This window comes from Camelus bactrianus, chromosome 33 (assembly GCF_048773025.1).
Source record: "Camelus bactrianus isolate YW-2024 breed Bactrian camel chromosome 33, ASM4877302v1, whole genome shotgun sequence".
NCBI lineage: Eukaryota > Metazoa > Chordata > Mammalia > Artiodactyla > Camelidae > Camelus > Camelus bactrianus.
Window position 1 is genome coordinate 12,640,077 of NC_133571.1, and position 25,882 is coordinate 12,665,958.

The window sequence follows — 25,882 nt, forward strand, 5'->3', positions numbered from 1 at the left end:
ATGTCCATTCTCAGTCCACATAGCTTTTCTTCCCTCTTTTCATGTCTGAAATGCCAGGTCCCATAAAATCTCCCAGTTTAATTACTGTAAGTAATGAAATGCCAAGCAGTGTCCTAAATTCCAGGCCACTTGGGTAGGATTTTGATACATCTTATTCTCAAAGTCCTGGGTTTACAATTGATCATGCTTATGCTACTCTGATCAGTTCAGAGACATTCTGTCAGGGTTTCTATATTTTCTCCCTTTGGGTTAGCATTAAGTTATGAGGGAAACCAGACCAAAAATCTGGATGGAGTAACAAAACCCATCATCATTAACAGAATGACAACTGGAAGGGCAAACTCTCCTGATAGTTTTCAGACAATTTGTCTCATAGTCAGAAAACAGTTATTTTTACCTACCACCAACTGGGACTGTATGGAAAACACAGACTCTGGATGGGGCCCAGGGGAAGGGGAGGTTGTGTGTGGGAAGTGAGGAGGAGGGAGATAGGGTTGTATGCCCTAGAATTATGTTCCTGCAGGGAACTGAGGGGACTGTGGAGGCTTAGAGCTCAAAAGGACCCTAGCAACGACCTCGCCCATCCTTTTTATCTTACAAAGAAACAAAGGCTCAAAGAAATAAAATCAGCAGCAGCTCTTAGACAAGAATCCAGGGTACCCTGAAGCCTAGTGTAGGGTCCTTTACACTCTACCATGTGCATTTTTTTAATGAATTATTTATAAAGCTAAAACAGATGTATTAGGAGACAACCTCAATACATTTCAGGGTTCTGTGACATTGAGATTTTGCCAAAACACTGGCAAAATTGCCTGAGCCATAGAGGTATTCAAATATTTGCAGAGTCTAGTTTAACTATGTCTAGTGTTTCCTGGGGCACACTTCTCTTGTTTATGTTTCTTAATTAAAAAGTTGAAAGAAAATATAAAGATAGGCCATGGGTTCCACATTGGCAAAAATTCAACCCTTGATCATTCATTCCTTATTGAACAGTATTTAATGAGAGTCTACTATACATCAGGCACCATGCCAGGTGCTGGGAATCCGCAGAACAAGGTCTCTGCTTCCTCAGAGCTTACAGTATAGAAGGGAAGGCTGTATTAAAGTAGTAATTACATTAATGTGTCCATTAATGTGTCATGAGTGTTAACATGGGGAAATTCAGGATTATATGGATTTACCCCTGGAGAATAATTCAAGATGGGTCTCTTCTGTTATCAGTATTTCTGGGCTGCTTCTTTATACCATCATTTGAGTTCCCCAAACACAAATTATTTTCAATGAAATATTTAAAGCCACAAACACTTACCTACTGGTGTGCCACATGTTGTGTGAACATCTGCAGAGAATTCCGAGGGAAATAAGCATTTTATAGGAGGACAAATAATTTTGTATTATGTATGCCTGATAAATTTAGCACTACTTGACAGCACAGGTGTTCTGAAAAATAACTTGATATATCTTGAAACTTTAGGCTTTAGGCTTTTACAGTAATTCGTGACGGGTTTTGTCTGCGAAAGCAACCCCCCCCCCCCCATCTTTTATTTTAGAGGTCTGGAAGGCTCTACCTATTTCCCCGACATGGCTCTGATAGAATCCCATCCATCCTTAAAGGGCCAGCTCAGAACGCTGCTCTACCAAACGTTTTGCTAACATAGCCTGCGTACATCTTTTGCTCGTCCTCTCTGTTACAGATCCCGCATTTGTATAGCATTAAGCACATCATCGTTTCGATACTGTGTATATGTCTTCCCAGAAACTGGACGGATCTCTAAAGGGAAAAAAAATTGTGACTCTCCATCTCCCTATGATATCACTTTAAAAGGCGGTCACCCCAAATCCGTACATTCATCATAGAAACAGAAATTCCATCCATAAATGAAAAAGACTGCCTCATTAACCTTGGGGGCACTGTTTCCCTCCCACTTGCAGCAATCTTGTTTATTCCATGGGGTGGAGAAGGAAGCCAGGTTGGCGGGGTGGGAAGGGAATGGCGTCAGTGTGAGGTCACGCCACATTGTCCCGAATGCCATCTCCACACCGCGGTGACATGAAAGCATGATTGAGGAATGCAGCCCGAGGAATGATAGAGGCCCAAGTCGCGCAGATTACATACAAAACGAGGGCAGGATAGAGAACAAAGCGGGGAACCTCGCGAGGAGTCGCAAGACACCTGGGCGCCCGCAGGGAACGCCCGCAGAGAAAGCAGGGAGCCGACAGGCAAGCCGAGGCGGGGCAGGATGGGGCGGGACTTCCGGAAGCCATTTGCCTGAGTGGCAGGGGAACCGGAAGTGGGGGCGCTGCTGCGGGTGCTGGGGCCCGAGGAGGGACGCGCTGGAGCGGGGCCGCCGGGACTGAGCGAGCGACAGACGCGCCACCCGCCGACGCCGCAGCCGCTTGGGGCCCGTACGGACCCACTGCCTGAGTGAGTGCATCCCGGGGCGCGGAGAACCGGTGGCTTAGAGGCAGGGGTTGGAAGGGGCTATGATTTGTTATTGTGAGAGGCTTGCGACCGCCCCTCCCCCACTCCGCCGGGCCCCTCCCCCCGCTCCATCCCCTCCCCCGGATCCTTGGGGGCCTTGCGCGCGCGCGCCTTCTCGGCTGGCCGGGCATCGGTTCCCCAGCTGCCCCGCCGTTCGCCGCATCTCTAGGCCGCTCGCCTCCCTCCTCGGAGCCTTTCCCAAGCACCCCACCCCTACCACCCCTAAACCTGCCGCCTCCTTGGCCGCCCCGCCTCCCGCTTCTTCCCGCGGCCTGGCACCGCCGTGGGGACCGCCGCCCGACCCGGCCCTGCCCTGCCCACTCCCCCGGAGTAGGCCGCCCTGCATCCCCGGCTCCCGCGGCCCCATGCTCGCCACTGCGAGCCCCATTTCCAGCCACGCTTCTTACTCGGGTCTCAGCTACTGCCTTTTCCTCCATCCCCGAGGTTGAACCTCTGACCTTTCCCTCCCCTTTTCTCTGTCTGAGAGGCCGTTAACGCGGACCAGTTACTCTGTTGTTTCTCGACTGAGCACTTTTTCCTACCCCTTTTGTTGAAAAATTTCAACTCTTCAGAAACTTCTCCGTTGTCTCCTTTAGTATATTCAGAAAGCCATAGGCCGTCACGACTCAGAAGGGGTTATTTCTTAGAGGGCTGTCCTGTCCAGCACCTTATTTTAGAGATGAGGCCCAGCGAGGCTGGTGGTTGGCCCAAGGTCAACCAGCTAGTTAAACCCGCCAGTGAACAGGTTTTCTTAGGTGCTTTTTACCCGGTTCATGTCCATTTAGCGGATCAGGACCTTCTGGCCTGCAGGTTTGTGATGTACCCGTTGCACGGCGACTCACTATTCTGCTTTCCATAGCTCCCAGGCCAGCGTTGGTGTTTGTGATTTCTACACAAATCTTAAGAAAACCAAACACATGAAGCTTTGGTCTCTTTTTAAAGCTTACCCGCGGAGAAAGAAAGACCGTCTGGACCCACCCTAGGGCCTCATTTTGTACGGCTTTAAATGAGGGGGCTGGGGAGAGAGGTAAAGGTGTGGAGAAAATAGATTGTCTGCCCTGAGTATTTGAATACCCTTTGCTTTGAATATGCCTTGTGTCTTTAGAGTCTTCTTCTGGGCACATTGTTCTGATATAAAGGTTGCCTCCTTGTGGAGGAGCAGGGGAGGAGTATGAAATCATTGTGCTTTAATGTGTTGGCTTGGGCATTTGATAATAAATTATGGATGTGCTGGAACCAGGGGACCCATCCACCAGCCCACTGAGGCAGGGTATGCAGGATGAGGCCTGCTTTCCCCTTCAGAATAACCCTTGCCAGCTCTCTCTGAAACAAAACGGAGAGTCTTAGGTCAGAGTGGAAACATTCTAAATCTTTTAATTCTTAGTGCAATTTTCCCCCCTCCATCTGTTTCCTGGTTAAACTAAAACATCCAGCTCAGCCTGAGGATTTATAATTCTTTGTTGTTGAAACTGGTTTTTGATTAGAGGCAGTACACCGCGCTCGTATAAGCATCTGGAGATTCTGGTGTCATGTTGTTGCAGTCCAAGTTAAGTAGAGGGGCGAAAATGCGGGAAAATTGGGAAATACTGTGCGAGTCGCTTACTCCTCATCTTCCTGGAGAACTCGTTTTAATAGACAGTTAAAGCTTCCCTGGAATAGAGTCTCTCCTAGTAAATTAATAAGACGTTTGTTCATCGGACCTTTATCTCCATTCGGCTGGGGTTTTCTGTTTCTGAACCTACCGTTTGTGATCTCAAGTTAATGACTTGCCGCACAAGGAATTAGTAAGGTGAGATGGGAGTCAGATCCTCCTTATTGGTACTTTTTCTGTTGTTACCGATTACAGCGTCACCATACTGAATACTTCTGTGTGATGATACAGCTGCCTGCCAGAGGCTGGACGCCCTAGACCAGTCAGGTTTTTGTGACCTACCACATGCTGGTCTCTGGATGGCTCCTGATTCATTCTTCATTTTTATTTTAAAGAGTACAACCATTTATTTAACTCCCAAATTATTTGAATCCCTAAATGCATAGTCCCTGGCTTTGTGCCTTTTGTATGAATTTGCCCTTCAATTTTACTTTACCTGCTGTTTAAAAATGTTGCCAAGTCACAGGTAAAACTGAAAGCTACTTTGTATTGCAAAATTTTGATTTGGCAAAATAATACAGAATCCAAGTGTCTGAGGGCACAAAGAAACAAACTTTTACTCACGTTGCCCTTGTAGAGGAGGGAGGGTGACCTTGTATTCACAGTTAAAGCAGGAAAAAAAAAGTTAATTGGGAATTTTGTGTGAAATTTTCTCGGTTCTGCCAGGTAACATCATATAAATGACATTTTGTTCCTCAGTTTCTCTGTCCATATGGCTTTTTCATTTTGCCTGTGACACAATTTAGGACTGAAATACCAGAATGCCGGTAAATTTGGTGGTAGTAATAGGTATAAGTGAATGGAGTTAGTAAATTAGAATTTATCATTGTTTCATGTAGTCGTTTCTATGTGGAGCCTAATGCCCTTTGCTCAAAAGTAATAGGCTTTGGAGAGAGTATGTCACCCTGAGTTCACTCTCCCGCTCTCCCTGTCACAGAGCAGTGCCCTTAAGTCTCACTGAGCTTTAGTTTTATTTAAATAACAAAGCTTCTAGCACAGTGACTTGTAAATATTAAGTTCTTAATAAATCTTAATTGTAATGATTATTTTAGATCAGTTTTTTACCTGTTCGAGGAACTCTAAAAATGCATGTCTATAAATTGAATCATAGATCTTACAGTTTATACAGACCATTGGTCTTGCAAATAGAGTATGCACTGCCCTGGAATGCATAAGGTGATCTGTTGGAATATAGGAAAAAATTTAGAACCTTTTTATATACTTTTTTTTTTTTTTGGAAAAAATTAACTTTACTGATATTTGATATACAGGTTAACAATTCACATTTAATTTATAAATACACATATATTGAGGAGCATTTCAAAAAGATTCCAAAACATTGAAAAATGTTTTAGCCCTGCTAATCCGGACCAATCTTTACCCATATGCTTTCTTTCACTTTATGCATTTATTTATTTGTTTGTTTGTTTATTTATTTGTTTGTTTGTATTTATTTATATTTGGAGGAGGTGCTGGGGATTGAACCCAGGAAATGGATTCTATGTGCTCTACCACTTGAGCTATACCCCCCCCCCCCCACTTTATGCTTTTCTAATAGGTGTTCACCTAGTCTCTCTTTGAGTCCCCACTTCAACAATCTGCCTTGAGGGACAGATCATGCCATTTGCAGTTCTATTTGCTAGAAATCTGTCTCGCTGTACATGGTATTCACTGGCCTTGTTTTCCTATTTGGGGACATGCAGGATAAACCTAATGTCTCGTCCTAGTAATCTTCAAATACTTTGACAGCTATTTATGTCCTGTGTCTTCTCTCTTCCCCAACTGGTTTTTCTAAGGATTATAAGCATGCCTATTTCTTTCAACTATTTTTGATATGACAGGTTTTTGAATTTCTCACCATCTTGACTCCTTTCTTTGAAACACACTCTGGTTTGTCAAAATTCTTTTTAAGTTTTTCAGCAGGATCTGAGCATGGTATTCCAAAAACTGAAATGTAGTTGAAGTGCCTGTGTTTTGTCTTTATGTGGTGAGGGATGTATTTGAATACATTTGATTATGGAGACACCTCATGCACCGTGTGTCATCCTTGTTTTTTTAATCCCCTGGAGAAATGGTTTCAATTACATAATCATTCAAGAGTAGGACAGATCATTTTTCTCCTTTTCAGCAATGGTCTCTCAATTACCTGTGTCAGTTAACTTTTGCCTCAAAAATGCCTAACGTATTAAGTGTTTCTCCAGGTGGGAAAATAAATGAGAAATGGTCAGGTTTTTGAAATCTGCTTTAAAAGTTTAAGAACTAGACTTTTTGTTGGAGTTGTTCGTTGCTATATTTCTTTACATATCTGATTTTGAAATCCAGAAAGTGGAAAAAGTTTTTTGCCCCTTATCTGTCTGAAGGCCAATAGAGCTTTTTGGTCAGCAGGAAGGGAAGAAACTTTTAAAAATAATATTAAGCACCATGTCAGATTTAACCTGAATAGGCAGACTTAGATCAAGAATTGAACTTAAATCCTCAAGAAACTTACATAGAAGGTTTAGAATGTTTTATTGGTTAAAAACAAAAGCAGAACCTCAAAAAAAAATTTTCTCTGTAGCTATTTGTTTTAACCCTCTTATTTTTTTCTTTTTCCTTTATGTATCTTTTAATTTTTTTCGTACTTTTATTAGACAGTGAAACTCCAAATACCATAATCTAATTGGAACTTTACAGATTCATCTTGCAGTTCTTCCTGATTCTTGCATTTTACATTGATGTTTTTAGCTCCATGTAGTATAAATCTTTTGGGTGAAATGGTTAGATACAGGCCCCCTTTAGGGAGTCAGCCTGAACTGGTTTGTGATCAGTGGGCTAGATGTGACCATATTGGGGTCAGACAAACCTAATTTCAGTCAGTCACTGCCCAAATTACCTAAATTATCTGATCCTTGTTTTCTTCACTTTGCAGTGCTTTTGTGAGAATTGGAGGTGGTATGTATAAAACAGCACGTGTAGTTCTTCATACATAGCTCTTGTTTTCTGATAGTTGCCAATTTTAGTAATCTAAAGAAATAAACACAGGTTGTTAGTGATATCTTATGTCTTTAGTCAGATATGGGCTTAACCCTGAGCCCAGTGTTTTTTAAGACCTAGTGTCATTTAGAGCTGAGCGGAAGTGTTTGCATAATTAGTGTTAAAATTGTTTGCTTCTGTGATTTATTTTTCATGAATGAAGGTTTGCTGTTTCATGTTCAGGGCTTGTTGTTTTCTGATCCTCAAAAACTACTGCTTTGGCAGTCCAGCGTGTTTTGTTGACTCAGTGAATATAACTTACTCACTGAATATAACTCAGTCCTCTTTCTGAGAAAGTTTAGTTGTGTTTCCAGATGGCAAAGGAAGGAAACAGAGAGTATGGCCTCTTTTTTTCTGTAAGCCACAAACCCCCAGATTTTTCTCTTTCATCATCCTTTGCTTTTGCTGAGTGACCTGTTAAGCCTCGTGTCTCTAGTATGTAATCTCGAGTTGGTTGAAAAGAGTCTGATTTCTTGTTTGTCTTTCTAGAGGCTTAGCATTTCTAATTTTTCTGAATTTCACTTACTCCTTTTCCACTATCAGTTGCCATACTTGGGCTTATCATTAATAAAATTTTTTTTGCGTGGGGACCCGTCAGAAATAAAAGTATCTAGTAAAACATTTGTCAAAAACTAATGCCAAAGCCTATGAATAGTTTTACCATAATCTGTAGTACAGGTATTTGTGTGATGTTTAGTAATCAGTGGATTCTAATCATTGCTATAGTAATTCTTAAGTGTATGACTCTTATGACTTTAGCAGCCTAAAAGACTCTTATGTATATGTCATTGAACTATAAGGATTTAATTCCTTGTGTCACTTGGTTCTTACCTTAACATGTATTCATAAAAAATTAATATAGGTGTAAAGTCTATACTTGGAGCAGATATTTTAAAAATGCACTGCACTCTTCCTAAATGATATTCAAGCCTGTCTGGAAGTTTAGTAGCACTAGATATTTATGAGACTTCAGCAGTCATGTCTGGAACTCATCTCTGCTGAAAATAAGCTCCAGTTGATTCGTTTCTGGGCAAAATCACAATGAAAGTTATTTAATTCCTATTCTTATTTAAAACTTGACGTGTAATATTTAAATAAGTGGTAACAAAGAAACATTCCTAAACATGACATAGACATTTTTTTCCCCAGGTGTAGAATGAGCCAAGGAGACTCAAACCCAGCAGCCATTCCACATGCAGCAGAAGATATTCAAGGAGATGACAGATGGATGTCTCAGGTAAAAGGAGGTGCACATTTATTATCACATGAGATGAGTCTTCCTCAATTTTTAGAATCTTTTGACCAAAGCTACAATGGAATGTTTTTAATGGAAAACAAGAATTGATTACTGTAAGTGAAAATCTAATATTAGAAATGTCATTCCTGATCCTCATGTGATGTTGGAACTGAGGAATATTTTGAAAACATGGTCATTGCTCTTAATTTTAAAAGACAGTAATGTTTGTACAGTATTCTTTTTTTAAGCTTTTAAAAATTTTGAAGTAATTTCAAAGTTGTACAAATATTACAGACATTTTAGAACTTCTTATATCCTTCATCTAGACTTGCTGCTTGTCAACATTTTGCCACATCTGCCTAATTATTCTGTATCTATTTGTAATATTACCAACATACAGTTTTTTCTGAATCGTTTGAAAGCATGTTGCAGTCAACATACCCCTTTACCCCTAAATATTTCAGTGTGTCTTCTAAGAACATTTTCTTACATAACTACAATATAGTTATTAGAATCAGAAAATTTAACACTGACATACTGTTACCTAATCCAAAAACCATATTCAGGTATCTTCTGTTGTCCCAGTAGTGTTGTTTTTATCAGTTTTCTTCTCAGTCTAGGATCGAACATTGTATTTGGTTGTCGTATCTCTTTCTTCTCCTTTAATCTGAAACATTCCTTAGCCTTTGTTTTTCATGACATCGACCATTTGGAATGGTATAGGTCATTTATTTTGTAGAAGGTCCCTCAGTCTGAGTTTGTCTTTTTTCTCACAGTCAAGATTCAGATTACACCTTTTTGACAGGAATATCAGGGAAGTGATGTGTTCAGTGCATCACACAGAAGGCAGGTGATGTTGATTTGTCTCACTGGTGATGTTAACTTTGATCACTTGGTTAAGATAGTATTGGCCTAATCCAATTCGTATTTGTTACAATACAGACTCATGGGTTCTTGTTTTATTCAAGAGGGTTATAAAATCCACTGTAATTTTGAAACTCAGATTGTCCCAAGTTTAGCAAATGGAAATGTCTTCAAGCTGGCCCCTTTGTCTTCTCAGTTTTTTTTAGCACTTTTTTCCTTCAGTACTTGTAGCTTGCTTTTAATAAACTGTTATCAGTTAGCAATAACTACAGTTAACGTTTATTTTTTTCCAACCATATTACCTCTTTAATAAAGTTTGAAATGATTTTAAGTCCCCAAAGTTTCGTGTTTTCGTGTCTAGTGATTCTGTTTATACTCTCCATAGTTGTGTAGTTGCTCTCCGTTTTTGTCTTTTCAGACTTAAAAATCAACCAGCTTATTCTGAGTGGTAGTTTTCTATTTTGACTGTCCTCCTGTGGACCAACTACTTGGTTATTCTTTCTTAATCTACCTCATTTGTTTATATCTTTTTAAAAGTATTATGAAATATTTTGAGCCTCTGTGTATTTGCTACTCCGCCTTAAAAAAAACATTGCTAATAGAATTGCTGTACCCTGCATATCCACACTGATAACATTTCCTTCTCTTTCCTACCTCCCCACCCCAAGCCAGTGTCCTAAATTTGGATTTTTTTTCATTTATATGCTACATATATATAATCTCTAAATAATACGTGTATAGTATTTTTCACATGTTTTGAAAGTATGAAAATAGTATCTGAATGTATTCTTTTTGCAGTATATCACACATGCTAAAAATGTAGCTGTAGTTTATTCTTTTTTTTTTTTTTTCTCACACCAGTCAGAATGGCCATCATTCAAAAGTCCACGAAAGATAAATGCTGGAGAGGGTGTGGAGAGAAGGGAACCTTCTACACTGTTGGTGGGAATGTAGTTTGGTGCAGTCACTATGGAAAACAGTATGGAGATTACTTAAAAAACTAAAAATAGACTTACCGTATGATCCAGCAATCCCACTCCTGGGCATATACCCATGAAGTATTACCAAAGTAGCCAACCCTAATCTAGACGTGAGTACCATATATCAGGAAATACCCAGAGCAGATGAGCATGTCTACCACCAGCACAGGAATGCAATCAGCAAAATCCAGGCCATGGGAAATTCTATAGGTCAAACAATCATATTCCTTAAAAAGTAAGTTTGGGAAGTGCTGGCAGAGGGAAGGGGAACCCAGAGATTAAAAGGAATTTAAGAGACAAATTGTCTGGATCCTGATTTTAAAAAATACGGTATCAGTTCAAACAAACAAAAACATGGTAAAACAAAATTTTGTGACATTGAATTATTGATATTAAAGAGTACTATTAATTTCATACTATTTTGGAGGAGTAGAATTGGTATTATGGTTATATATTTTTAAAATCTTTTGAGAGGTATGTATTGAAATACTTAATACATGAAGTGCTGTATCCTCAATTGGCTTCAAAATCATCTGCAAATTGGGTGGGGCAGTAGTTTCTGGAATGTTGAAATAATAGTGGCCATAAATTATTTGATTACTGTAGCTGGTGATGGGTACATGGAGATTCATTTTGTTATTCATTCTGCTTTCCTGTATGTTTGATACTTTCCATAATAAAAGGTTTTTTTTTTAAGGGTGATACTGAAAGACTTAACTGTAGAGAAATTTAATAACAAATCATGTCAAAACATATTAACCAGTTTAGGAAGGCTCAGCAGCAGCCTGAGGGAAATATTTGCAGTGAATATTACAGGTGAAGCATTGATATTTTTTGATATATTATCAGTAAAAATGTCTTCAGAGTATCACTAGACAAGTATCTCAATAAGCATGACAAAAAGTATTTAACTTCTGAAAGTGCAGATTAAAACAATGGGAAGAGAAAGGAGAGGGAGACAAATGTTAAAATCCAGTGCAGGTGCAAGGTTGGTAAAGTGACTTCTGACACATTGCCAGAGTCAGCAGACATAGCCATTTGTTAAGAATTTGGAAATAATGTCTAAGATCCATGAAAGTGTTAATTCCCTTTGACCTAAGAATTCCCAGCTTGAAAAAAAAATTATGTGTATGCGTGTGTGTAAGTTTCTTCATCTCAGTCAATAGAAGGCTTCTGGCAAGTCTGTCATTAGGAAAAAGAGCTTTAAAAAATGCGTGTGGCATGTACGTAGGACATCAAGTGGCATTTAAAATTACGGTTATGAATATTATTTAGCTACATGGAAAAATATTTCTGGTGTAATGTTAAGTGCAGTTGTAATGGCTACTATTTACTGAGTACCTACTGGGTACCAGCCAAAAGCTGAGCCCCCTGTTTTAGAACTCTCATCTTCACAGCTCTAAAACAGTATTGCCAGCAGATGTGTAAAACAGGACTTGGGTTATGTAGTTGCTTAAGGTCACTGGCTTAGAAAGTAGATAAGCTAGAATTTGAACTTAGGTTTTTCTGTCCCCAAAGCCATTGTGCCAGGAGCCATACATAACAATTCAACTATGCTTAAAAAAGAGGGGTGGGATGGGGGAAGCATGTGAAGAAATAAAAGAGAATACCCTGAAACATTAACAGTTACTGGGTTAAGATGGTAAGATTATAAGTGCTTTGTTTCAATCATTTCTATTTTTCCAAATCTATTGCAACTACTTCTCTACTTAAAAAGAAAATGTAGGGTACCAAAACCTTTAGAACAGCAGAGCTATTTAAACACGAGCTGTTGGTATGGAGAGGTGGTTGGTACTTGAGTACGCCACTGGAGAGGTGACAGTGTGAAGGAGCACCTGTTCAGTAAAACTAGCCAAAGCTGTATTCTTGCTCATCTTATCTGTTCAGTTTAAAAATACTTACTGAAACAACTGAGTTTTTAAAAATTATTTTCACAAGGCATGGACCAACCCAAGAAAAAAGAAAAATCGATCCCAAATCCTGTCACTATAAGAGGAGCTGTTTTAATCAATTCTCGGATTGTTTCAGAAGTATTTTGTGTTTTCACCAATAGCGGTGGCATATCTGTTCCACCACAGTGTCATCTGCACTAGTATTATCAGCAGAAATACTTAAATAGTAACTCTATCTTAATTCCTAGGGAAAGCATAATTGAATGTAGAGTTTGAGAAAAAGAAAGCATTTGGACCTTTCCCTAGAACTGGGTTAGAGACCTTTTGCCGAAAGCATCATGTTCATTTGTTTCAGGGATGAACTTAAAAATTTAAACTATGTCCTTTAGCATTGATGGATAAAATCATTTTTAAAAGCCTTAGGCCTTTAGAGCAGAGAGAAGCATTCCAGGACTAGGTCACCACTGCTTAGAAATTTGGAGTAGACTGAAAAAAAAAAAAAAGCCTTGAGTTCTAGTTTGCGGTTTCACATTTAGAGGTTAATGGACATTATCAAAGGCCATATTAAAATCATTCAAGAGGGAGGGTGTAGCTCAAGTGGTAGAGCGCAAGCTTAGCATGCACGAGGTCCTGGATCCAATCCCCAGTACATCCTCTAAAAATAAACAAACAAACAAACCTAATTACCTCCCCCCGCCCACACAAATTTTTTAAAAATAAAATCAAATAAAATGCATGCCTCTTGATTGGATCCTAGTTCAAAAAATAGATACATACAACACTTTCCAACACTTGAACAGTTGTAAAGATTGAAAACTAGATGCTATGGGATTATTGTTCGTTTTCTTAGATGTGATAATAGATCCATGGTTTTACAGGGGACTGTCCTTATGCTTAGCAGTTGCTTGTGGAATATTTAAAGGTGAAGAATCAATGTTTGCAGCTTACGCTCAAATGATTCAGCAGGCACACACAGATAAAACAAATATGGGAAAATGTTATTGTTGAATGTAGGTGGCGTATGTACAGGTTTTCATTGTATTACTTCAGCTTTTCTGAATATCTGAAATTTTCTTTAAAAGAGTTGAAGGAAAAGATAAACTACTTAAGAACACATTAATACTTTTTTTCTCTTGGTTTCAGTAAAGTTCTGGGGTTTTTTTTTAGCATATCAGTATGATCAGTATCGTAAGAGTGGGAGGAAAGTTCCAGCAGTTAATTGCAGATTGAGAGGAATCAACTTTAGGCATTGACCAAATTGAATGTTTAACAGCAGAGTAACTGGTTGAACAACTGTTCTGTCTAGGCCAAGAAATCTCACAGGGAAAAAAAATGCCAGTTTCTGATTGTTCTTTCTTTAAACTAGCACAACAGATTTGTCCTGGACTGTAAAGACAAAGAGCCCGACGTCCTGTTTGTGGGGGACTCCATGGTGCAGTTGATGCAGCAGTATGAGGTAAAGGTGGGAGGGTGAGAGTGGTCCTTGGCTGCTGGTGTCATCACGTTCATGGATAGCAGACTTTCATTCATGACAGTCTAGTTCAGAGCAGAAGGGAAATCAGACCTATCTAATAGAGTTCTTTGTTCCATCAAGTATGATGAAACAAAAAATTTAACATTATTTTTTATTAAACTCCCTCTTTGCCTTCAGCTTCCAAGAAGCTTCACGTTGTGTTTATTTCTATTTGTCCTAGTCATGGTTTTAAGTTCTTTTTTGTATTTTACTATTTTCTTACTTGTATTTGCTCATTTATGTTTGTCCTAGTCATGATTCTCAATTCTTACTACTTGTGTTTTACCATTTTTAAATTTTATATATTTTTGTAGTGAGCTATTTTGAATCTTTTTAAGGATCGGCATTCTTCCAAGGGAAATTTAAAAGGAAGGATAGCTTTATTTCTTTTTGGCTGGAGCACTCTAAATTTTTTCATCTCATGTTTCTACTTCACCCTATTCCTTTAAATGGTTGAATAAAGGGAAAGGAGAGTTTATTGAGTCGGCAACTTAATTATAAATGTTGATACCTCTTGAATGGCATCAGGTTAAGTTGTGACTCAGGTCTTGAGTTGAGACCTAATGCTGCCATTAAGAACTGAGTTATACAATGACATCTTCAAAGCCCTTTCAACAGTTGGTAGCACACCGCTTGCAGTGTTTGAATATAGAAAAGGGAAATTGTTATTTCAGATGCCTCACAACATACTGCAATTGAGGGATTTTATTTCCCACTAATTTTAGTGTAAATAATTTTTTTCTCTTTTTAGATATGGCGAGAGCTTTTTTCCCCACTTCATGCACTGAATTTTGGAATTGGGGGAGATACGACAAGACATGTTTTGTGGAGATTAAAGAATGGAGAACTGGAGAATATTAAACCTAAGGTGAAATGATGCTTTTTTTAAAAAAGAATATCCTTACTCTTGAGTCTTTCACAGATAGTTAAATTGTCAGAAACTAGTAATACAAAAAAAATTGCTTCTTTTTTTGGGAGGGGGAGGTAATTAGGTTTGTATGTTTAAAATGGAGGTACTGGAGATTGAACCCAGACCCTTGCTAAGTATGTGCTCTATCACTGAGCTATACCTCCCCCCAAAAAATTGCTCCTTTAAAGCATTATTTCATCATTGTTCTTTGCTTTCATATCCCTTTAAGATGAATGATATTGTCATTGTTTAAGAACATTTTAAATACACGCTTAAATTAAGAATCAGTGTATTGCTTGCTTGGGTTGTGCTTGTAATTGTTAATTCTTCAGCTGTAGGAAGAGATGTACTACTCATGAGGTAGCTATTCTGTGAACCTGAGGCAGTGTGAGGGGAGATTGCTCAGAGGAGGGCCATGGGAGCAGGGCCATGACTCACTTTAGGAAATAATTTTGGATCCATTTAACTATATAAACAAATTGGTAATCAAGGCCTCCAGGTTATTTGGAGAAAATTTGAAGCAGATGTGAACAAATGTTCACCACAGATGTGTACCCAGTGCCTTATCACATAAACGTCCTGAGTTGGCAGACTACATGTAAGTTTTTTTCAACCCCAAACAGAAAAAACAAAGCTAAGCCATTGATAACAATTGCTTTAGTTGAAAGAATTTTATTTTTTTGCCTTTCTAATAGAAAAACTCACCCATATTCCTCTCTGTTGTGATGGGTGGAAATTACCTTGTTGGGTCATATAAGATCAATGTCTTTAGGTGATAGCCACCTTGTAAAACTATTTTTTTAAAGAGACAAAAACTCATTTAAAAGTTTTAAGGCTGCATCCATCTAGCCTCCACCCCCACTGATTCTTCCTTGAGTAGAAATATGTATTTATGCCCATTACACTCCCTTGGGTACTTTTTTTTTTTTTTTTTTTCCAGAAGGTACTTCTAGTCAGGGAGTCTTTATCGTGTCACTTACAAATATTTTCCCCCAGGTTTCTTAGATTGCACTTTCTTTCCATTCCTTTCTTTTTTTTTTTTTTTATGTGCAGAGGTTTTGTTTTTATACAGTTGAATGTATGATCTTTTTTGTATAGTTTCTGGATTTTAAGAGATTAACTTCCAACTCCGCAATGATAATGGAATTTTATTGTTTCTTGCTAGTACACTTTCACCACTTAAGTATTAATCTGTTTGGAATTTATCCTGACGTTTATGAGGTGCACATTAATGTTTTAATCTTAATTCTTCCTGCATGCCCTCTTGAAGTTACCAATACCATTTAGAAGTTCATCATTTCTTTGATTTTTTTTTTTCATGGAAGGAAAACTTAAATTGCTGTTGCAAAAACGTCTGTATAAAGTAGAAATTGGTTTCAGTAACATTAGTAGAGAATATGTTCTAGAAAGTGGAGTTAACTGGATATAAGATCCTAGCAGCAATTTAATATAGAACAGTCCCAGATAGTTTCAGGGCTGGGGCCAACACCTGATGAGGGCGAAAGCCTTTTCTGGGGAATTTTGGATGCTTCCTGGAGAAATAATACACTGTGTAAATCAAATTGAATTTTTCTCGCAAGTACTGTAAAGTTTCGTATGGTAAAAGGCTCTCTTTACATATATTTCAGTTTCACAGCAACTTCTTTGATTTTTGAAATAAGATTTTGAACTAAATATTAGACATTCCTCACTCTTGATTATCTTTTTTCTCTTTTTTATCCTTCCCTCAATTTAGGTCATTGTTGTCTGGGTAGGAACAAACAACCATGAAAATACAGCAGAAGAAGTAGCAGGTGGAATCGAGGCCATTGTACAGCTTATCAACACAAGGCAGCCACAGGCCAAAATCATTGTGCTGGTATGTAGTCTTAATTGTTGTGCTGGTATGTAATCTTTGGTGGAGAAAACCTTGATACCTAGGTCAGGTGAGGAGTCTTTTTAGAAATGTGATCATTCATGAATATAAAGAGTCATTAGGTAGAAGCAGTTTGTGATGCTCCTGAGAGCTCTTCTCTGATATGTCCTTTCATCTCACCAGTCTCATCATTTCTCAAAACAGCTGTGGGGTCATTTTTTAAAAAAAACAATTTTATAATTGTTCTTTTTACCTATCTGTTTATTTTAACGGAGGTACTGGGGATTGAAATCAGGACCTTCTGCAGGCTAAGCATGTGCTCTACTGCTGAGCTGTACCCACCCCTCTGTGGGATCATCTTTTATCTGCTCATCCTTGTTTAGAAGTAGAAATCTTTGTTGCCTCAGGTAGCCTTAGATTTTTTTTTCCTAGACTGTCTTCTGATAATTTTTTAAATTGCATATGAGACTTTTCCTAGTCCTGGATCTCTTTTTATTAAACTTGTGTTTGGATTAACTTAGAAGGGTTGTTTTGCTCCACTGTTAATATGGTAAAGGTGATACATTTATTAGGATTGAATTCTTTAAAATGTCAAAGATTCCATCAGCAAGAAAATGGGTACTTCATAATGTTACCCCTAACAAGAAGTGTTACCCTTTGTAGAATTAGAGCATTAAGTCTTTGTGATCGCAAAGATAAATAGCAGTCTATTTTAGTGTTAACGGTTACCTGTCGATATTCTTAGTTAGCCCAGCTAAAAATGTATGTTTTTGTGAACTCTAATATATATTCAGTTCTTTAATGAGATAAAGGGTTAAGAAGGTAGTCATTCATTCAGCAGACATGTGAGGATCACTATGCACACTGCACTATCCTGGGTCTTGAGCAGACAGGAAATAGTAAGACAGTCCCTCTCAAGGAGCTCACAGTCTGGTGGATGAACACAGCAATATAAACAGAATTATCCTGCATTCTAAGGTGAGAACCGGGTATAGTTTAGACATAAAAGTTGACATCTGAGTTGAGTTTTAAAGAAGTCATTGCACCTCCAGCTATCACATTGAGGTTAAGACTTAACATACGGATTTGGGGGAACACAAGCACTAAGGTGATAACACTCAGAAAGCACGTGTAAGAAATAGAATGTAAGGATATGATTACAGAATGTTAATATCACTTGGAAGAGACCATAAGGACTAATAAAAGAAAATATCAATTTCATTTCTTTACCTCAAGCTTTCTGCTGAGTTTGAAATATAAATGATTATGTTGTTCCTACTTGTGTGTTCTGTTTTCCCTAATAGAAAATATTACAGTGTGTTCATAATTACTAAAGTACCAAAGCATAGGTTGTGAGTTAGTTTTCCTTTTGTCTTTGCTTTCATTTTACTATAATAAATACAGTATATATATATATAATCAATAAAAAGAGAGAATTTATTGGTCTCCAGAGAAAGGAAAGAAGAGGAGATATTACAGAGGAGAAAGAGGGAGGGGAAGAGAAAGAAAGAAAGAGCGAGAGAAGAGGAAGGAAATGATCAAAGACTTAAACTACATGTATGTGTTTGTTGGGTGAGTGAAGGAAGGTGCTAGAAGAATTTTAGGGTTCTCATTGAATCAAGTTTAAGACTAGGATAGTTAGGAGAAAGAGGCCACGGCGAAGTCCCATGTTAGGAGTTTGGGTACTATAACAGGGTGCTGGGGAGCCAGGCCTTGTTTTTCTGTTATATGATATTTAACTTAATTTACTTGTTTCTGTATTTGTTTATATCCTGCCTTATTCCAGAAAGGATTACATTATGGTTGAGTCCATCTCTGAAGTATAGTGGCTGGTACATATTAGTTGCTTAGGACATACTGTTGCATAGATATTGCTCAATAAATCCTCCATAAATATTTTTTTGTTTCAACCAGACTTCAATTTGATATACAGTGATGTTATATACGGTACTGAAACATTGGAAATTAAATAATCAACCCCATGAGGGAATGATTACACGTCATTGAATTTAAGAGCACTAATCATACGATGATTATGAGGACTGTGTGAAAACAGAATTTATGATACATTTAAGCAAAAAGTCCAAATAATAAACAGTATGTATATTATATTTAGAATTGCTTAAAAGTAAATATGCAAGTGGAAGAGGAAACAAAATAGTTGTTACATGGTAAAGGAATTAGGAGTGTAATTTTTTGTCTCCTTTAACATAATATTTTAGCAGTTAATTGTTATAAAGGAAAAAAATCACATGGCATACGCTTGATAGTCACACATTATGCAAATACATAAAGTAGTTTTCTCATCCTTGCTTGAAAATCCCAATAGGTATGGCTCCCTGTTCTTGAGGCTTTATCATTTTTTCTGGCTTTGATTGCTGTGGTATTCTTTGAAAATCAGAACAAAGTGTTTATTAGTCACTGGCCATCCTTCCTAGTTGCTTGTTATATCTCAAACCAGGCCAGCATTGAGGGCTGCTTTTCTTTGATAACTGTTAGATTCAGAGCCTTACGTTTTTTTTTTAACAGTCATATAAACTAGGGTTTAGGATTTACCTCATCTGCACTTAACAGGGTTAAGAAGGAGAGGGACTAGGGTGGCGTATTCATAATTCTCTATAATTCTCTTTTGGAACTGTACAGTCACACAATAAATTGATAATCAAGGCTCCAGCATTTTGCTGAAAAAATTTAAAGCAGACATAAACAAGTACTAATTTGGGGCATAAAAATTTCTTTGTTCTTTTAGAAGAATACCCACAGAAAACCTATTTGTATGAAATAAGACCTCTTGTACCCTGTAGGAGAAACGGGGGGCAAAATTTTTGCCTGAATAACTTACTGCATGGCATCATTAGCTATAAACCAACTAACGGGTTGGAGATTTCTGACAATTTTATAATAGGATCAGTGATCTGTAAAGGCCATTTCTAGTTTGAAATGATAAAATCTTTTTTTTTTTTTTTTAAATGCTAAAATCTTGCTCATGAAAGAGCTGGCTTTTATTTACTGTAGTAGAAGGACAGACATCTGATTTATCTGAGATTTACATTAGGTTATAAGTTAAAAATGAATTTAGGATACACCATTGTTTTATACTAGAGTGTGTATCATTTGGCTCTGATTCATCAAGACCGCATTTGTTCCAGCTCTATTTCTCATGTGCACTAGTGAAGGTTCCATGTGGCATTAATGGATAGATGCGTATTTGAGCTAGATTATTCTAGCTGTATGATGGACTATATGGAGGATGAATTGAAGGAAAAGCACCACTGGAGGTAGAAAGACAGGTCAGGAGATTTTACATTAATTGATGTGAGTAGTATGAGTTCCCTAGCCATAGCAGTGTATATACTCAGTAAAAAGGATGGATTAGAAAAATATTGAGGATGTAAAAGCTGAGTGATTTAATGGTAAGTAGATAAGGTATGTAGGATGAGAGACTCAGGGATGTTGCAATGACTGGTTGATACGGAGAATGTAGAAGGAATGGAGTTTGGGAAGGAGATGATGAATCGCTTTCGGACACGTGAAGTTGGGAGTGCCTCAGGAACATTCCGGTCTGCTACACCTGGCTGTTCAGGATTCAGTTCTGAAGCTCTAGGAAGAGATCTGGGCTAAAGTGTTTAGAGTGAGAAGAGGAATGGGCTGAGGACAAAACCCTGAAGAATACCAACAGTTAGGGAACAGGAGGAGGAAGAGGAACTCCTGAAGAAACTGAGAAGGAATGGTCAGAGAACTTCCATTAAAACCAGTCTAGTCCAGCATTCTAGAAATCAAAGGTGTAAAAAGTGCCAAATGGAGAGTCCCAGGGATATTTGAAATCACCAGTAAATAGAGAGAAACAGTGACTCTTCTCATCTTGTGTTCTTCTCTGCTCTGCCCCAGGGTTTGTTACCTCGAGGTGAAAAGCCCAACCCTTTGAGGCAAAAGAATGCCAAGGTGAACCAGCTCCTCAAAGTTGCCCTGCCGAAACTTGCCAACGTTCAGCTCCTGGATACAGATGGGGGCTTCGTGCACTCGGACGGTGCCATCTCCTGCCACGACATGTTTGATTTTCTGCATCTCACAGGAGGAGGCTACGCAAAGATCTGCAAACCCCTCCATGAACTGATCATGCAGTTGTTGGAGGAAACACCTGAGGAAAAACAAACCACCATTGCCTGACTGGCTCCCATCAGTGTTAATAGTGTCCCAGCTTCCTCAGATCAGTTCTATCACTGGCACTACAGAGTCCTTCTCTTTCTTAAGGCACTTTGCATTGTAGAATGTTCCTGGATGTTCATATCTAGTGTTTGAAGGGGAGGAGGGATTTAAACTGGTCCTGTACATAGAAGGTTTGTTTGACACAGGAGAAAAATTAGCCAAGGAAGATGGTTGTTTAAATTCATTTGAAACCAGAAGGAGCTTTTTAGTTGTATGTGTGACACATTCGTTGAATTATCACTGTTTTTCCTAGGACAACATGAAGCCTAAGTACTGAACAAAATGAAGATTCTTTTCATGGCCTTTCGTTGTATGGATTATGTCATATATAATAATGATCAGAATCACACCTACTTGGCTTTAAAACAGATGTTTTTCCAGTTCATAATTTAGCCCTTTGTTTTTATTTTGCTTTACTCGTATGTATTCTCAATGTTATCTTAACATACAGCATCAGATTGAACATGCTTGTGACTCAGATATGGGAGATGCTATAGTTACAAGTGAAGTTGTTCCACTCTCTTAATCTTTCCCATGCTTAGCAGTGAAAAATAGGTTTTGCCCCATTTGGGGGACTCTGCAGAGGGTGTTATTTATATGCTGCCGAATATCATGTCTGTAATAGACCCATGCATGCAGCCTTTCCTCTATTCCCCCTCATCCCCTCTTTCTTTGGGGGGGTCGTTGTTGACATTACATGCTTTTAACACATTTCTGACCTAGGAGCTCTATTGCTGGGAGTGTAAGTCCCCAGCCAGTTACTCTCATGATATTACTGATGTGTGACTCATTCTTGTGTGGTGTTCTGTGCTATCGAGTCTGTGTAGTGCTATCCATATTCAGAGTTCTGGTTTGTTTTTGTTTGTTTTTTCCTTAAAACCTGTTATAATTTTTCTTTTTTGGGGGGGAAAAATCAGAACTCTGTTTCCCACTCCATAAGCCCTGGTATTATTTCAAGTTTTGTACCATTTTAAGATGTATATTTTATTTTATTTTTTTATTGGCTTAGTTTTTAAATTATTATCAGTCCAGAAAAATTTGGCCTCTTCTCATGGGGAAGTAGGTGAGACTGCTCTTCAGGATAGACTTTCTGCTTGATCCCACCATGTTAGTGAAAAAAAGATCTAGGTTTGTTTAACCTTCAGAATTTCTCCTTAATATGTCTTTGTCTGAGACTTTCAAGAGAGCTCTTTATAATCTTAATGGTTTGTGAGCTACAGGAACTGCCATTTGAAAAATGATAGGACAACAGGTGGTTTACTGTTGAACATACCTGTGGAATATGTACAAACTGGATCTACAAACAGATATTTTAAACTGGACCAGGTGGATATTGAAGTAACCCATCAAAATGCTCTGCAGTGATTCTGCTTAATGTTCAAGTTCAATATCTAAGGCCTATGTTTCATGCTTTGCTTGCGATGCACATGGCATTGCTTTTGTATGTTGGAGGGGGATTTGTGATTTGTGCTAAGAGCCACTTCTGATTGAAAGGGATAGAATTTGGGCTGATTTTTTTCTTGTCAAGCCTCTTTCTAGGAATTTTGTTTTTTGTCTTTAAAAAGAAAAAAACATACTTTATTGAATGTATCATGTCTTCATTAACAACTGAAAATATACTTTGTGTTTACTAAACTTGTTTACTACATTAAAACTTCCTTTTTATTTTTAGTAGCCCAGGTTCTTGAGTTTTTCAAGACAGATTTTTTTTTTTCTTAGCTGAGATACAGTTCTAGGGAGGAGAACTAAGCCACAATTTTGTGTGTGAAGAGAGTTTCCTATCCAGGTCTTCTGTTGTCAGAGGGTGGGAGTATGGTCCAAACAAACCCCATTAGGTTACTCCTGCAGCATGTGCTTTTAGCTTCTCTCTAGACTAAGGATCAAATAATCCCTTTGTGAGCGGGCCTTCAGCTCCTTTGCTTCTGTGTGTAAACCTTGGATGTTAGTACATTTTATATTTACCAGAGCTATTCGAGCAATAGTATTTGAACCACTACCCTTTTAAATAAAAGTCTACCCCATTGCTAATGTGCAGACCCTGAGTCCACTTTCATTTCTTGCCAGCTTTCTCTGTACTGCTTTAGGCAAAAAATGTCTATTTTTCTTTGACACCCTGGTTTGCTGCAGTGTCAGAACTTAACACTCAATCTTTGGTTTTCATATATATATATATATATATATATATATATATATATATATATATATATATATATATATATATATATATATATATACACATACACATATATATGAAATTTAATGTACTGTCCAAGTGAAATGTAGTTGTGATTAAGGGGCCAACTTTCTAGGCAGCCATCGGAAGTGTTACTCTGTCTCCCTGCAAATGTTAATTCCTTTGCCCACCCATTCCCACCACACTAGGTGGCAGCTGATGATGGCATAATAAAGATTTCTGTGGTCCCATCTTGAATGTGGCAGGTTGAAAACATACTGCCAGGGGTGCTCTAGGACATGTGCTGCCCACATATTCTAGACTGACATACTGCTACCACCTTGAGTCTATTTGGACTTTGTCTAAACCTTAATCTTGTCAAAAACTTTAACCCATCAAAACAATTCAAGTAGCTCATACTCTGCTCTTAGGAATTCTGTGTCTTGTTGTTTATAATGTTCAACTTCCTTTTTTATTTGTTTAACCTAGTCACTGTTTACAGTTGTGTGCTAAAGCCTGAAATAATGTCTGTGCTGTGATGTATGAGCATTGCCAAGTTTATATTTATTGCAGCAAGGAAGAAACTAAAGATAGATGGAAACGAGGAGCATGGCCACGCTCCTCAATCTGTGTGGGTGCATGTGGGAGAAGTGAGTTGGGGTCTCTTGAAAGGAGGCTTTTTCGGGTGGGGTCTCCCAGGCTTCTCCTTGGTGTTCCTACTTGGGGACCCCCTCTGCTAGCTGACTGGACCTCCCCAGTGGAAGTTTGTGATTCCGCTTTGGCAGTTTCATTGACTAGTAGAACTCATTCTGTTTTAGTGCATATTTCAATATAAATGTAAACATTTCACTCAAACTTGCTGTCTTCCTGTCTCCTTTATCATAGTTTGATTTCCAGTGGAGAGAAGCGATGTTTTTTCCTATCTTATCACGAGCAAATTAGATACTTAGATCCTCCTGCTGCTTTTCTGTGGAATTGAATGTACCAAGCTGACCCTCATCACTTATCTCCTTGGGGGTGTAGGATGGCAGGGTGGGATGAGCAGATGAAAAGAATCCTAAATAGATAAAGGGAAATACTGTCCAACGAAATGTTTCAGATTTGTTAATAGTATCTGACAGTTAAAAACAATTAATTCTTAAGTCATTAAATTGACCTTTTGACCCTTTTTCCTCATTTCGGTCTTTAGAATTTTATGTTAATTGTCCCAGTTTCCACATTTTTGCTATTCCTCACACTAATAATCACCAGTTTTTTCTGTTTTGTACTTTGGAGTATTTCTACTGTTGCCCCCAGCTTGAACTTAATTAAGTGCTTCAAATTAATTGAGTTATTCTGAGTTTCTGTACCATCAAGGAGAAAAGTTCAGGACAACATTCCCCACGTACTCTCCACCTAAGCCCTTTAGGTAGATGCGCCCCCGCCTTCCTGTTGGCTGGGAGGCCGATGAAGTTTTCTGTCTTGTCCAAGGTGAGTCATGTCATGTCAGTGACTGAGCTGGGATTTGAACTCAGCTCTACCTGACTTCAAAGTCCTCGCCCTTGCCACTACCCATTCAACCCGGAGAATCTTTTTAGCTCTAGGTTCTGACTCACTGATTTATGGCGGCTACATCCCTGGTTTCCTTTCAGTTGAAGGTCCTGGGAATGAAGTTAACACTCTCACCTGGACCAAGGCAACAGCATCCTTCAGCCTGCAACTAATATACTCCTTTTCAACTCCATCCCCCACATGGCCACAGAATTATTAGAATTTATTTAAAATTCATTATCTGGCCATCTTGTTTCCAACCTTAAAACCAGCAGTAGAATTAAGTTGTGTTTATGGAGCCAAGAATTTTTGGTGATACACGTGAGGGGGTTCAAAGACTGCCTGGCTGCTGTATTAACCTGTCAGTATGTGCAGATTGACAGGAAGACACTACTTGGGTAAATGAAACAAGATTTAAAATCTAAAGGAACCAGGAAATTATAAGTACAGACAATATAAATGGCAGAAAGATAACTTTAAAATAGGAGTTGCCAGCTTCCATATGCTGAGGGGCTGGGGTTGGGACCACAGAAGCAGATGGAAATACCAAATGAGGGTTCACAGATCTTCAGAAACACAGCCGCCTCCCTTGAAGACCACTCTTTTACGCACAAGCCCAGTTTTGCAGGTAGGTTAGTCTGGGTGTGTGCTGTGGACCACCTCATCTGACCTGGTTGAATGGCTGCAGACTCAGTATTGTGGCTACTGAGTGCAGGACAGGAAACGAGTGTGGACACAGTTCTCCTTTGCCACCCTCGCCTCTCCCCAAGCTCATACTATCTACCCCAAGTACAACATCTTCAGAGCTGTGTGACCAGAGCAAGGGTCAATTGCTCAACTGGCCCATTAGAGCGTATCCAGATGACTAACACCACCAACCACGCCAGCAATAATTACAGCAAATTGATAGACCAATGTAATGCTCCTTAGCAGCTGCAAGTTTCTATGGTTATTGTGACGTTCAGTTGATCACATCTCACCACGGTGAGGCTACTGGATTAAAATGATTTACTCCTATAAAGGGATAAAATTTGGAGATACTAAACTGAGGTATTTTTGCTTTTCTACTTGCCCTCCCCCAATGTCTAATCACACCAAGTTCCTCTCCACCCCCAACCCCCCAGGCACTGCCTTGTCAGCTGCTTACAGGTTCCTCCAAAATCACAGGGCAGTGGTGAAAGCAGCCTGGGTCCTGAGGCTCAGAAAGCCTGATTGTGTCCAGACTACTCCATGTGAACCACCTCGATAACCCAGGAGAGTTGGAAGGGAGGGTGATCAGTAGAAGGGGAAGCCCCCTCACCAGCATCTATTTGGGGAAAAAGGCAGTAGGAGGGTCCATTTCCTGCTTCCTTAATTCGGTTAGTATTTTTACATAGCCACAAAGCAAAGATCTTAAATGTTTTGTTAAACACATAGGCTTTCTTTGGCCTGGTTTTACGCTATGCCTCTCACCTCTTGCTTGTCTGCTGGCTTATTTTAGCTTAACTAACCACATCAAATACATATATCAAAAAACAAATTTTACACACCAATCAAGCCTTGACAAAACCCTTGTAAAAATTAATGACACATCAGTA

General features: G+C 38.8%; 1 protein-coding gene across 1 annotated transcript; it reads left to right on the forward strand.

Moving 5' to 3' along the window:
* Positions 1-2,269: 2,269 nt before the first annotated feature.
* PAFAH1B2 (platelet activating factor acetylhydrolase 1b catalytic subunit 2) lies at positions 2,270-23,630 on the forward strand. The gene is made up of 6 exons (XM_074357178.1): positions 2,270-2,425; positions 8,295-8,382; positions 13,485-13,574; positions 14,383-14,499; positions 16,277-16,399; positions 20,285-23,630. Exons 2-6 carry the CDS (start codon positions 8,302-8,304, stop codon positions 20,561-20,563), a joined length of 690 nt encoding a protein of 229 aa, XP_074213279.1. The 5' UTR covers positions 2,270-2,425; positions 8,295-8,301; the 3' UTR covers positions 20,564-23,630.
* The last annotated feature ends 2,252 nt before the right edge of the window (positions 23,631-25,882 follow it).

Bases quoted from the DNA above. Each gene is read 5' to 3' on its own strand.
- PAFAH1B2 (XM_074357178.1), top strand. From the start codon at position 8,302: ATGAGCCAAGGAGACTCAAACCCAGCAGCCATTCCACATGCAGCAGAA. The intron at 14,500-16,276 runs GTGAAATGATGC...CCCTCAATTTAG, and splicing joins TGGAGAATATTAAACCTAAG to GTCATTGTTGTCTGGGTAGG. The intron at 16,400-20,284 runs GTATGTAGTCTT...GCTCTGCCCCAG, and splicing joins AGGCCAAAATCATTGTGCTG to GGTTTGTTACCTCGAGGTGA.